At 36.6% G+C, this 13,386-nt stretch overlaps 2 protein-coding genes across 2 annotated transcripts; one reads left to right on the forward strand and one right to left on the reverse strand.

Annotated features, from left to right (window-relative positions):
• The first annotated feature begins 197 nt into the window (after nt 1–197).
• On the forward strand, nt 198–2,008 carry LOC135752546 (protein RD3). Its single transcript, XM_065271048.1, has 2 exons — nt 198–1,255; nt 1,409–2,008. Exons 1-2 carry the CDS (start codon nt 954–956, stop codon nt 1,767–1,769), a joined length of 663 nt encoding a protein of 220 aa, XP_065127120.1. The 5' UTR covers nt 198–953; the 3' UTR covers nt 1,770–2,008.
• A 1,521-nt stretch (nt 2,009–3,529) lies between these two features.
• On the reverse strand, nt 3,530–10,742 carry stx5a (syntaxin 5A). The gene is made up of 11 exons (XM_065275238.1): nt 10,628–10,742; nt 8,731–8,964; nt 8,347–8,414; nt 8,159–8,214; nt 6,522–6,592; nt 6,218–6,334; nt 5,962–6,018; nt 5,737–5,818; nt 5,498–5,604; nt 5,297–5,418; nt 3,530–5,210 (listed from the first exon to the last, which is right to left on the reverse strand). Exons 2-11 carry the CDS (start codon nt 8,797–8,799, stop codon nt 5,051–5,053), a joined length of 909 nt encoding a protein of 302 aa, XP_065131310.1. The 5' UTR covers nt 8,800–8,964; nt 10,628–10,742; the 3' UTR covers nt 3,530–5,050.
• Between the last annotated feature and the right edge of the window lie 2,644 nt (nt 10,743–13,386).

A 13,386-nucleotide genomic window follows, 5' to 3' on the forward strand; every position in this document is an offset into this window, starting at 1 on the left:
TCAAATAATTCAACTGTCCATCGTCAGATATTCCTTACATATCCAACTTAAAGGGAAACACCACCGCTTTTCAATATTTTACTATGTTCTTACCTCAACTAAGGCATTAACACATACCTATCTTTATTCAATGCGTGCACTTAATCTTTGTACAGTGCGTCTTGAATGTGTTAGCATTTTAGCCTAGCCCCATTTATTTCTAAGGATCCAAACGTGATCATAAAACATGGCCATTTTTTAAGCGGATAAAAAATGAGAACTATATTATATGGCGGAAGAACACTTAGTTTGCAGCCCTTCAACCTCCGGCACAGGAATATTGACAGAGGTTTGAGCAAGAGGGAGAGTAGTCAGGAGCGATGATGTTACTGCGCGCCTAGGTCGAAGTATACAAACTAAGTGTTCTTCCACTAAACAATATAGTTCTCATTTTATCCCCTTAAAAAATCACCACGTTTTATTTAGTGCCACCATACTTACTTGTGTAACTACTCATGTAACATTCTTTAAATAGGTAAAACATGGAAGTGTTTGGTGGCTTCTAAATTCATCTCTGTTTGGATCCTAAGGAATGAATGGGGCTAGGCTAAATGCAAACTCATTCATGAAGCGCTGCACAAAGATTAAGTGCACGCAATGAAAAAAGATAGGTATGTATTAATTTGTCTAAGCTGAGGTAAGGACATAGTAAAATATTGAAAAACGGTGGTGTTTTCCTTTAAACTAGTACTCTAGTGCAAAGTTGTGGTAATTAATTGAATGAAATTTAAAATAAATACACACCACAAATAGTTGCACTGTGTGAGCAGTAGTATGGACTTGAAAAATGTATGGAAAGAAAATGAATATACAGACTCTATTTACCAAATGCATGCAATAACCAAAATTATGAAAAAATGTAAAGTTTTGATCTAAATTCTTCTGATTTTGGTTCTCATTCCTTGCCTTTACAGATGTTTCCCTGGTCAGTAGTGTTTTCCCTGGAGCCAAAGGTTCCCGGCCAGCGGACTCCAGAAGAACTGGTGACCAATACTTTGATGTTGGAGCTGGGTGCCATGGTAAAACGGACCGAACGAATCAGACTAGAGAATGAAGCACTGAGCCGCAGACGGCGAAACTCTTCCTCTGCAGACTACAGCTGGCTGGCCGGATCTAAACCTCGTGTACCCTACGAGCTCACTCCTGGAGATGTTTTGGACCTGCAAGACCTGTGTGCCCAGATACCACCTCAACAATGTGGTCCGGTCATTGTGAGGTAAGAACATTAACCAGTGAGGTCTAAAAGAGTGCATCAAAGCACTCAAATCTTTTAAAGAGAAATTGTATTAATTAAAAAAAATTCAAGTTAGTATTAGGAAGTTGTAGGAATCTGAAACGTTTCCTTATTTTCAATCTTAATTTTCCAAAGGTTCCGAAAACTAGTGTCAGAGTTTGAGCCGGAGGTGCCGGAGGTCCCGAAACTGTTCAGGAGTGTCCTGCAAACCTGTCTGGATGAGCTTCAGGGTGATGCTGAGCTCCAAAATCGGGTAAACCGCTGGGAGAAACAGCGCAGCAAAAGCCTTTCCTTCGTAACGTTCCGATCCAAGTTTCGCACCCTGGGCCGTGGGAAAGGTAGTTTCGGTGGTTCCCGCAATGACCTCCAAGAAAACACATGGTCTGATGAAGAGGAGGAGATGGCTGAACAGGTGGCGACAGCCATGTGCACCAGGAAGGGGCGGAGTCTCAGCATGCCAGAGATCACACCTCTTGAGCAGGCAGCCCAGAGATGAACGAAACTTAAAAAGGGAAGAACAGAAGCAAGGCAATCAAAGGCATGATTGAAAGCGATTGGAAAAATACATCCAGTGAGGATTAAGGGACGGACTGGAAAACAGAGAGCAAAGAGGATAAATCTTGAAAGTATGCTTTCAAATTTAACAAAAAAAATTCACAGGTATAGGCAATGTGAGCCTATGGCCTATTTTTTTACCTTTATAAAGGGTATTTAATGTGATGACATGTATATATTTGGCATATTTTTATACACTGTACAAATTCCTTGTTGCACTTACATTTTTAAGTTTAATCAACGTGAATATACAATTCATTTTAACTTTCTTGACTAGTGAGCTAAAAAAAAATTCAATATTTTACTATGTTTTTACCTCAACTTAGACAAACTAATACATACCTATCTTTTTTTAATCTTTGTACAGCGCATCGTGAATGTGTTAGCATTTAGCTTAGCCCCATTTATTCCTTAGGATCCAAAAACGAGTAAGTATGGTGGCACAAAATAAAACGTTGCTTTTTTAAGTGGAAAAAATGAGAACTATATGGTATGGCGGAAGAGCACTTAGTTTGCATCACTTCGACCTTCTGCGCAGTAATATTGACGGAAATTTGAGCGAGAGGGGGAGTAGTCAGGAGTGATGATGTTATTGCGCAGAGGTCGAAGTGCTGCAAACTAAGTGCTCTTCCGCCATACAATATAGTTTTTATTTTTTATTTTAATTTGTGCCACCATACCTCCTTTTGTAACTACTCATGTAACAGTCTTTAAATAGGGAAAACATGGAAGTGTTTGGTGGCTTCTAAATTCATCCCTGTTTGGATCCTATGGAATAAATGGGGCTAGGCTAAATGCTAACACATTTACAACACGCTGTGCAAAGATTAAGTGCACGCATTGAAAAAAGATAGGGATGTATTAATTTGTCTAAGTTGAGGTAAGAACATAGTAAAATATTGAAAAACTGTGGTGTTTTCCTTTAAGTTTTGGCTTGTGAAAAGTTGACATAACTTATAAAATCAAGTTAAAATTGTTAAACATAACTTTTTAAGTTAAAGTAACAAAAATATGTGTTGAATTGACAAAAATGCTGCATATTTTTTCAGTGTATAAATTATTAAAAATAAAGCTGAAATAACTTACCTTTTTTTACTAATTTGACTTTAATAATTTATACCAACTCCTGACTAGCCAAGAAAGTTGAAATTAATTGTAAATTCAAGTTGAATGAACTTAAAAATTTAAGTGCAACAAGGATTTTTTTTACAGTGTAGTATATTCAGTCTCTAAGGGTATTTGACTTCTGTAAAGTCCCCAAGAGTACACCTTCAAAAAAGTCAAAATATGTACCCTAGCTTTCACTGGGGGCGGACCTAAAGAGTTCATATTAGTACCTCATAGTACATATTGGTACCAAATGTATACATATTAGGACCTTTTTTAAGGGTACCACTCAAGTGACAACTTGGTTACATATTTTGAAAAATTTAATAACACCTAATTTAAATAATTCACATTTACATATAGCATATGCTTTTATCGAAAGTGACTTAAAGTGCATTGAAGTTATACATTTAATAAGAATGTGTTCTGGGTTCAAACCCACAACCCTTTCCAGCGCAATGCTCTACTATAAAACTTACTTAAAATTTACATTACCCCATAATTAAAAAGAAAATGGGCCAATTCACTGGCCAGTCCAGTTTCGGTCTCTACTCTACAGTCACTATTGCAAACAAAAAGCAACATTAGTCATGATCAGATGTCTCAGATGTGTTTTACTCTGTATTATATGTAATTTACATTATAGCAGTGTTCAGTTTATACAAGAGATGCAGAGCATTCAGCTAAAAAAGCCTGGAAACAGTTTTCATAAAAAGTGCTCATTAAATAATACACTGTACATCGTTCATGAGTCTGAGCGTGTGGTGTGAAACAAAGAGAGTCCATGTTTGACCTTTAAAATGCTGCTTATATCAGAAGGATTTTCGAAGACATCATCTCTACTAGCTTCTCTGGTGATTCATCATTCAAAGAATCAAAGTTTAAAGGAGCAGATCTTAAGTTCAAGACCGACTCCCTGTGCAAGAGTCTCAAGTGTTCGTCAGGCCAAAGCTGCTCTTCAAAATAAAGGCAAAACACCTGAGGTCTGCTCATTTATCAGCACACATCTTCTTCATTAGCAGATGTTCACCGTTCCAGTCTTACTCATGCAAATTTCTCATCTGGAAGAAAACACATCCTGAAGAGATGAACGAGCAGTCCAGAGCTGCCTGTTAAACCGTCTGGAGTCTCTTTCGACTGCAGTTTAATCTTTTAGAGTCTCTAGTACAGTTAGCTCATATATAAAAACCTTTGGTCTTCATTTGCTCTTCATTTATTTCTTCATCAAGCAGTGCAAAATCATAAGACCAGACAGTTTCTCCTTCTCCTTATGTATTTGGCAGAATAAAACTCAGATGAAAAAGAAAAAGCGCTTTTGAAACAGTTTGTAATATTACAGACCCGATACTCACAAGGCCTTGGCTAACACTATAAATCTCCCGAAATCTATCAAGAAATGTGAATTTCATATATTTCACCCAAAAAATTAATAAATAAATGAATATTTAGCAAAAAGACCAAAAATGTGCAAAGAAATTAGCTTTTGAGGGGGAAAATATGCTTCATTTTTATCACAATAATGTCACAATGCATAAACAGATCCTAAAACAGGTTTCATTGTCTTTAAGACAAATATATTTCTTCTGCAGATTTTGGGGTGAAACAATGAAATAACATTTCTTCAGAATTGCAAATAAGAGCCTGGAGTTGATATAAAAATGAATTGGGTTTATCAGAAACAATGGCATATAATTTATTGTAAAAATGTTATCGCTGATTATGGATAACACTGTCAGAAAAAAACTAAACCAGTTTGGAGAATCAAACCATTCAAGAAGAAAAGCCTTATTATTAGTAGTAGTATAAAAAAATGAAGGCTCAAAAATTAATGCAGATTCAGAACAGCCTCCTCTCGCTGAATACACAGTAAATCTCAGTTTCAACTTCATCAACATCACTATCATTATTCACTTTTCACTCTCAACAGTGAGAAAGTTAAATCTGATAAGTGACTGAATTAACTAGTGAACTGACCCTAAAATCATTTCACCTATAAGCATCAAAAATCAACCCCTTCCAGAGCCCCTTTGGTCCATTCCTCGTGTGATTTGCACATTCGCCCATAAGTCCTTCAACCCCTTGACTCCGTTTCCATCCCTCCTTACCCGTTCCCTATCAAGCGAGGAAGACCACAAAGATGATGAAGAAGATGATGAGAACGAGGAATATCTTGATCATGAGCCAGCGGTTGGAGGAGACGGACTGGAAGTATTTGAGGATCTCGCTGTGGGCCATTTCTACATTTAACTGGGTGTCGTCCACATTGGCGTCGATTCTGATGGTAAACAAGTAAGAAACATTAAATATCGGACTTAATAGATTGATCTGTGTGCTGTACTGTTTTGTTTGCAAAGTACTGACCTCTGGACCGTCTCCTCCTGCTCTTTGACCATGTGTGCCAACTGCTGAAATATCGAACCCAATTCCACAATAGTACTCTCGATATTTTGCATCGTGTCTGCACGGCTCTGAATGTATGAGTCCTACACACACAGCAAAGGGATGTTTAAAAATATAGTCACATATATCATTGTCATTTCTAAGTCTATAAGAGAACGGTACCTGTTCATCGATGAGCTGGAGTTGAAGGGGGTTTGCTCTGGAGTCCATGTCAATGGCAACCTCTCCTCCCAAACTCCTCGACTCATCCTGCATTAGAACTGAACTATCTGTGAGAGCAAAGAAATTAAACAGTTGTTAAAAATCTATAATAAATAATTTATTTTCTGCTTATCTTATATTTTCAATTTCACAGATTGTATAATAACTGGTGCATACAATCTTTCATGGACTTAACGTACTAAAGTTATTGGTGAGGAGAGGTGATGCCGAGACAGGAGCGTGTGAGAAGTGCTCTCTTCTGCTGCGCTGTTGCTTCAGATTCTAGACACAGACGATAGAAAACAAAACAAACCAATTACAGTGCGTTTACAATTACATCACGACTCATTCATTCTTATAAACACAAAAGGAGCTTTAAAGAGCAGATGTATTTACCAAGACTGTAGATTTAAATAAAAACATACCTCTGTTCTCACTTCCAAGACTGACTTGAAATCATTTGACATGGATGCCAGCTTTGACTGCAACACAAACATCAACACACTCTCAAATCATGTATTATACCACAGCGAGGTAATAAAAGGTGTGGTGGCCACTGAAGACAATCTGCATCAATCAAAATGAAATCAACCACCCTACAGTCTACAGCAAGAGCAACCGAAGATAATACTTCCTGGAAAATCTCAAATATCTGTCGACTGAAGAAATATAAGATCGTACCTGCAGGGAGACAACAATTGTGTTGGAATGTGTCTGGATGTGGCGGCCATTTTGCCCGCTGCGAGATCGCACAAGGTCTTGCAGCTGTGCTATCTGCTTATTCAGACTGTTGATGTCCTGATGAGAGACACAGACAGCATATCAGATCTCTACAAAAAACATGGTGGCTTCAAGAAAGATTAGGGTAAACACTGATCGCAAACAAAATCCCATGTTAACAACTTCACGGTAAGTAAAGCCAGAGTTTATGAGATACATTAATTGAATATCTATATACGATTCCATACAAATAATATGCACAAACCTGTTTAACGATGTATGTTAACTCTTCGATCTCCACTGCTTTATCATCAAACAAAGACTTCCGTTTGGCCACTGAGGACGAGAGGAGGGTAAACTGAATAAGGTGACATTGAACAGGACCACATAAAAATTATAGACAGAAATCGTAAAGTCAGAAAGAAACTATTTCACTTCCAAAATTTGAAGATATTTACACTGCAAAAAATGACTCTCTTACTTGGTATTTTTGTCTTGTTTTAAGTACAAATATCTAAAAATTCTTAAATCAAGATGCATTTTCTTGATGAGCAAAATAACCTAATAAAAGAGTCACATTTTAAACAAAAATCTGCCAATGGGGTAAGAAAAAAAATCTTAATTTTCTTAAATGCACAGAAAAATGAATCAACCACAGTGGCAGATTTCTTGTTTTCTTTTTAAACACATATGCACTTAAATTTGATATTTTTGTCTAAACCTAGATGTATTTTCTTTGGTCATTTTGCTAATATATTTTTAGATAATTCTACTAAAAACAAGACATAAAATACTATGCAAGAAAGTATTTTTTACAGTGTAACAAATACAAATGCAGGGCTAGACTTGATTTATAGGTGCAGTGTGTAATTTTTAGAAGGATCTCTTGACAGAAATGCAAAATTATATACAAAACTATATTATCAGGGGTGTATAAAGACCTTTCATAATGAACCGGTATGTGTTTATTACCTTAGAACGAGACCTTTTTATCTACATACACCAAGGGTCCCCTTACATGGAAGTCACCATTTTGTGCCGCCATTTTCTACAGAAGCCCTTAACGGACAAATTTTTTTACTAAGTTGTCTCCGACGATGACATGTTTGTCTGGTGGCGGCTACCGTAGCTTCTCTATGTGTTTCAAAAGCGAGGGGTGAGCAGTGGACTAAGCCATTGGTTGCATTTCGTGACCTCACCACTAGATGCAGCTAAAATTTACACACTGCACCTTTAAGGAGCTTATTAAATCACATAAAATGGGAATGGATAAAGACCAGAATGTGCGTTTGCAATTGTGAATTAACTCCTGAATCACTGTTAATATTTTTGATGTTGAGTTTAAAGTCTTTATTGGGCGGTGCTAAAATCACGGCTTGATGATGCCCCTGACATAATTGGGAGCATCTAATTCAGGTTAAAGTGGTATTTAAAAGTCCAGAGAAACCAAAACTGTGGTCTCTGCAGAACAAAAAGAGGTGTTTCCCAATTTTGGGGTGTTATCAAACTGAAAGAAGTGTTTTTCTACCTCTATGTCTGATTGAGAGGCCGATTCCCAAATGCATTTTGGGAAGGAGGTCTCTGCGAAACAAAAAGAGGCGTTTCCCAATTTTGGGGCGTTTTCAAACTAAAATAGGTGTTAAAAAATAATGATGTATGGCTTTTCAGGGCTTCTGTACTTTTTTGATTGGACGGTTATGGTTCCGCAGAGACCTATAATTCGAGAAACCTGCCTATATTTACAAGAATTTGTTAACTTTTTTATTTACTTGCCGTTTATTCATTTTTCAAATTTGGCTGGGTGGTTAATAACACATTTTTCTTTGGTGTGGCAAACTGAGAACAAATCTAATATCGGACTTTACACTTAAAGGATGAGATCTTTACATGCATGTTACTTACAAATTGTCAGCTTTTCCAGCTTGGCAAAAGTGTTGCTCAAGTCTTTCCCAATTCTCCTGTTACAGGGAAAGAAAACAAGATGTCTTAGGGCCAAAGTCTCAGGACAACAGAGATACAGTCGCACTGAAGAAAATAAAAACACAGCACTGAGCAAAGACCAAACTAAATACATGTCTCCGAACGCTTACTTGGCCATAAGAGTGAAGTCACTTCGCTGTTTAAGGGCATTAATGACAGGTTTAGCGTGTGTCCCATTCTGAGAAAGAGAGAGAGAGAAATTATATAGACTAAAACAAATACAGTCTTGTCAGCATCTTGACAAAACAGGTTTTGAATGTTTTGTTTGTGGCACATATGAAAAATAAAATATCTGACAGATCAAAAATGCAGGTAATATAGGCAAATACAGAAAACGGTACTAAAAAGCATGATAAAATGTTTATGTAAAAACAAAGTATACATGGCTTTAAATGTAAGAACCAAATTTTTCTGCAAATATTTATTGTAGATTGATATATTTTTAATAAATTATATATCTAATAATACATTTATTATAGATATTAGCATCATACCTGTAACTGTCTCCCTTGAAGTGACTTACAAGCCGACTGGAACTCAAGTGTACGATCCCGACAGGTCATGGTTAAACCGCAGTACCCCTTGACCTCAACAATATCAGTGAAATTCAGTGACTTCAATGTGATCCACTGCTGTGAAACACTCTGTTGAAACGAGCCAAAGCAAACACTTCAGATGTTACTAGAGCTTTGCAGAGCTGAATGTTGTCCAGGGTCCCCGCACATCATCTGAACACAAAAGAAAGATTCAAACAATTAAATGACTGCTTAAGCACTCACCAAAAATATTGCCCTAAGGACATTCAGTCAGATATAAATTGATTTAAAAATAGAAAAAGCTTTTTTTAGGAAATGTTTGAAATAATCAACACTTCAACATCAGCGTGTTAACATATTTCTCCAAAATAAATATGATAAAACAAATATTGGTTTTAGGGCGGCACAATATATCGTTTAGCATTGACACAGCAATGTGCACATCTGTAAAGGTCACATCGTAGAACTTTTTTTTATATATTTTGGATGTCTATGCCAATGTTAAACTATATGAGAGAAAGGTTTTAGGCGGTACCAGGAAAAAGAAATCACAGATTCAGTAATATCTGACATCAGGAAAGAAATAGTAGTGAGTGACAATACACTTCCAATGGTTTCAATAAAACAAACTTGTCACTTGTCAAGATATGTGCAATCCCATCACGCAACTATTTCCAAATGTTGGCATCCCAGAGCTATATAAGAAATGCAAGGCTGAATTTAAAGAGGACATTTCACAAGACTTTTTTAAGATGTAAAATGAATCTTTGGTGTTCCCAGAGTATTTGAAGTTTTAGCTCAAAATACCATATAGATATTAAAATAACATGTTAAAATTGACACTTTGTAGATGTGAGCAAAAATGTGCGGTGATCGGCATGATGATGGTTTGTTAAAATTGAATTGTTTTTTTCTCTCTCTCTGCACTAAATGTCAGTGCCGTGGTTGGAAAGTGCAAATTAAGGGGCAGTATTATTATAATAAGATCCTCTTTTGACATCACAAGGGGAACCAAATTTTAATGACCTATTTTTCACATGCTTGCAGAAAATGGTTTACCCAAACTAAGTTACTGGGTTATTCTTTTTCACATTTTCTAGGTTGATAGCTCACATTGCAATAATGTTCCACTGTAAAATTGAAATGCTGTGCTGCTGGATTCTCTATAGTACTGTGCCCTGGTTTAATACATTAAAACATTTAATGCAAATCCATACATATTTTGTCTATGAATTATCGTGTCGCAGGGAATTTTCACATATATGTCTATGAATTATGATTTCTTTTGTAAATTAACCACAAATGTAAATAAGCAAAACCTTACAGAAACTTTAAAGGTCTGAATGGTTATGTAAACACTCCTGTCTGAATGTCACGTTCATATCCTTATACGTGACAAGTAAATATTATACATATAATAAGTCATTCTGTTAAAAATATACATTAATCTAATAAACCCTCTTATTGTATAATTTCTAAAAATGAACATATATCACTCATCTGAGCACAGGTGAACTAAACTCACGTTATCGGATTATAGGCCACCCAGAAGATTCTGGCTCAACAGGCGTATGTGAAATAATACGACAAACAATTGTTCCCCTTAAAAATATGTGTCACAAATATAAACTTACGTCGCTTAAAGATGAACTGACGGTATTTAGATTTGTTTATGTCTCTGTGACTGACACCCATCCGCAATCCAACAGTATTAAACAGTAACGTTACGCAGCTCTCAGCGCTAACTGACTCGAAACTCGACAATTTACCACTTAATTTTAAACCGTTAGGACTCCAAACTGGTCACAATCATTAGATAACAAATTCTAATTATATTATACACATGTCTACTCACTGTTATTGTGTCATTTCGTTGTTTTTTTCCAGTATTCCCGGCTTATTGATGGTATGGAGGTCGGTGTTTCTCTTCCAGTTCTGACCGCTTCCGGTGTTGGCGACGTCACTGCCACGTCTACGAAAGCGCATGCGCACTGCCTCTCCCTAAAGCGTGATTTGTGACGTTGTATTGTCAGTTTTGTGCTTTTTGACGTTACGATTAAAAACAACGATGGTATTAAGTGACTAAACATCTTTCTTGAACACTACTAAAGGTACAGAGACATAAAGTAACAAGAGTAATTTTTTATAAAAATGAATTCAGAGTGACGTTGTTGCACGAGGCCAGCAGATGTCGCCAAAGGTATTAAAACGGCATCTTTATATTTCCCCAACTAAATTTATTCTAGATATGATAAAAACAGTAAACAAATAGGGGTGCTTTAATAATATATCATATTCTCATATATATCATATAAAAAAAACCACTAACCTTTAATAAATTAAATTATTAAAAAATATACCCTTACAGAAACTGGTTTAAACATATATATTTTTTAAATGTTATTAAAAATGTATAATGAGAACAAGTCACTTTTGTGAAATGCTTTACTATATGTGTACTAAACCAAACATTCACATTTATATTGTGGTTTATCATGGCATATTTTCCTTATAAACTGAATCTTAACATTTTTCATTTTAACATTTTTTTTATAAAAGACTATTTGGTGTATTCATTAGGACGTTTGCCCCATGAGAACTGTTGGGTAGTCCCTAAAATGTAGGTGATAACACGGTTTACAAACCTTGTGGAAGATATTTGGTCTCCTGAATGTACTGTAGGCTAAACCTTGACCCATATGCACACAATTCAACATGAAGCAGCATGTAAACTGTTTTGATGTCCTCTCAGTGTAAGAGCTTTTTGTTGTCCTTATCTGCTTGGTGTGGATGAGCACAGCCCACTTTGAATCAAGCAAACACTGTAACATATCTCAACATCTTCATTATTATGAGGGTTTTTGCAAAGGGACTGATGACACAGCTTTTACGGCACATACGAGACATTGTTCAATAGCAAGTATTCCCCTAGAGGATACAGTAATATATATAAGTAATACAGTGTATATTTAAAATTATGTCTCATGTATAATTCCAGTCATTTAAAGCTGAATTCATGTATATGGATTGGGTCTCCTTGAGAGATTGCATGACCAGGCAAGTCCTATATTATCAGACCATTTAAATGCCACATATTATACAAAATCCAATTTTACAAGGTGTTCGAACATAAATGTGTGTTGACAGTGTATGAACACAACAACCCTTTAATAAAAAATACATCAAATACACTTTAACCAAAGCAGTATCATAGACATGCCGTTTTGATTCTCTTGTTAATGTGACATCACACTGATAAAGCCCCGCCCACGGCCACTTACTGACTGGTTAATTTTACCCAAAAGCTTTTTTAAATGTGTTTTTTAGCACATTGTAGCGCCAATGCGTCTGAAGATACTATTATCTCAGACTGTATTCACCAGAATCAGATCTATTTTAACTGAAAGCGCTCACTATCTGTCGGTAAGGAAGTGAGGAGCTGTAGCTCATTTGCATTTAAAGGTACACACATTAAAACTCCCACTCAAACAGGGGCATTTTGGACATGCTATAATAAATTATCTGTGTGGGTTATTTTAAGCTGAAACTTCACACAGATTCAAGGCACACCTGAGACTTATATTACATCTTGTAAAAATGGGCATAATACGTGCCCTTTAATGTATATCTAATACACCTTCAAGGTTACAATTTTCTTTCTCATTCCAGCGTTTCTGTCTCTCGATTCATCCTGTTTCACAGACATACAGGCTGCGGTCAGACAATGTCGTCGTCTCTCCCAGATAACATCACAACATACACATATTCGTGTTGTCCAGATAGCATCCAGACCTGCTGGAACACAGCTGCTTCAACAAAGAGACATAGTGTAAACATGACTGATGTTTTATCGCTGCTGCCACTTTGGACACAAACGCATTCGTGCACAGCACAGATCCGGAAAAAAACACAGGACTGTGTTTTTAGCTGGAAATGAAAAAGGTTGAGTTGGGGAGAGGAAGAGGGAGGCCCTGCGATATACAATAAAGGCACGTGAGATGATAAGAGAGCCATTTTGTTTCGACAGATAAAGCCTGTAAAAAAGGAGAAAAAGACGCTACAGAAATCTATGCCAGTTTCTGGACGGATGAGTCATGTCTCTCCCTTATTCCTCCTCTCTTCTCTTTTCATATTCTTGCGAGCGGATGCTAAATTTAGTCCTGGCACTGAGCCCTGACAGACAGGTAGGCTGGCATCTGCCTCCAGACTACATGCACCTACTTTTACACTGCAGAAGTCCCAATGGCCCTAAAACATCAATACAGATTCATTCACACAGGCTAGGCCATATGTTTACATGCATGCATGGCAAAACAGCTTTTCTGTGTGTTCCCCTGGGATCGAATCCAATGTCCCGTGTGCATACACACACACACACCATGTTCAAAGCGTATAGCACAGTCATCAAATATGCTGTGAAATATTTATATGATCTAGTTTGATAATGTCAAAGGAATCGGATATCTGGCGCTGTGTTAATGCAGAACAGTGCAGACAGTGATGATAAAAACTAACCTTTACAAAACTCATTTCTTTAATATGGCTCTGACGTGTACAATACTGGCTATTGTACGTCACGACACGTTTCTGTTTAGGCTAAGAAAAATGCTGAAC

This window comes from Paramisgurnus dabryanus, chromosome 16 (genome assembly GCF_030506205.2).
Source record: "Paramisgurnus dabryanus chromosome 16, PD_genome_1.1, whole genome shotgun sequence".
Taxonomy (NCBI): domain Eukaryota; kingdom Metazoa; phylum Chordata; class Actinopteri; order Cypriniformes; family Cobitidae; genus Paramisgurnus; species Paramisgurnus dabryanus.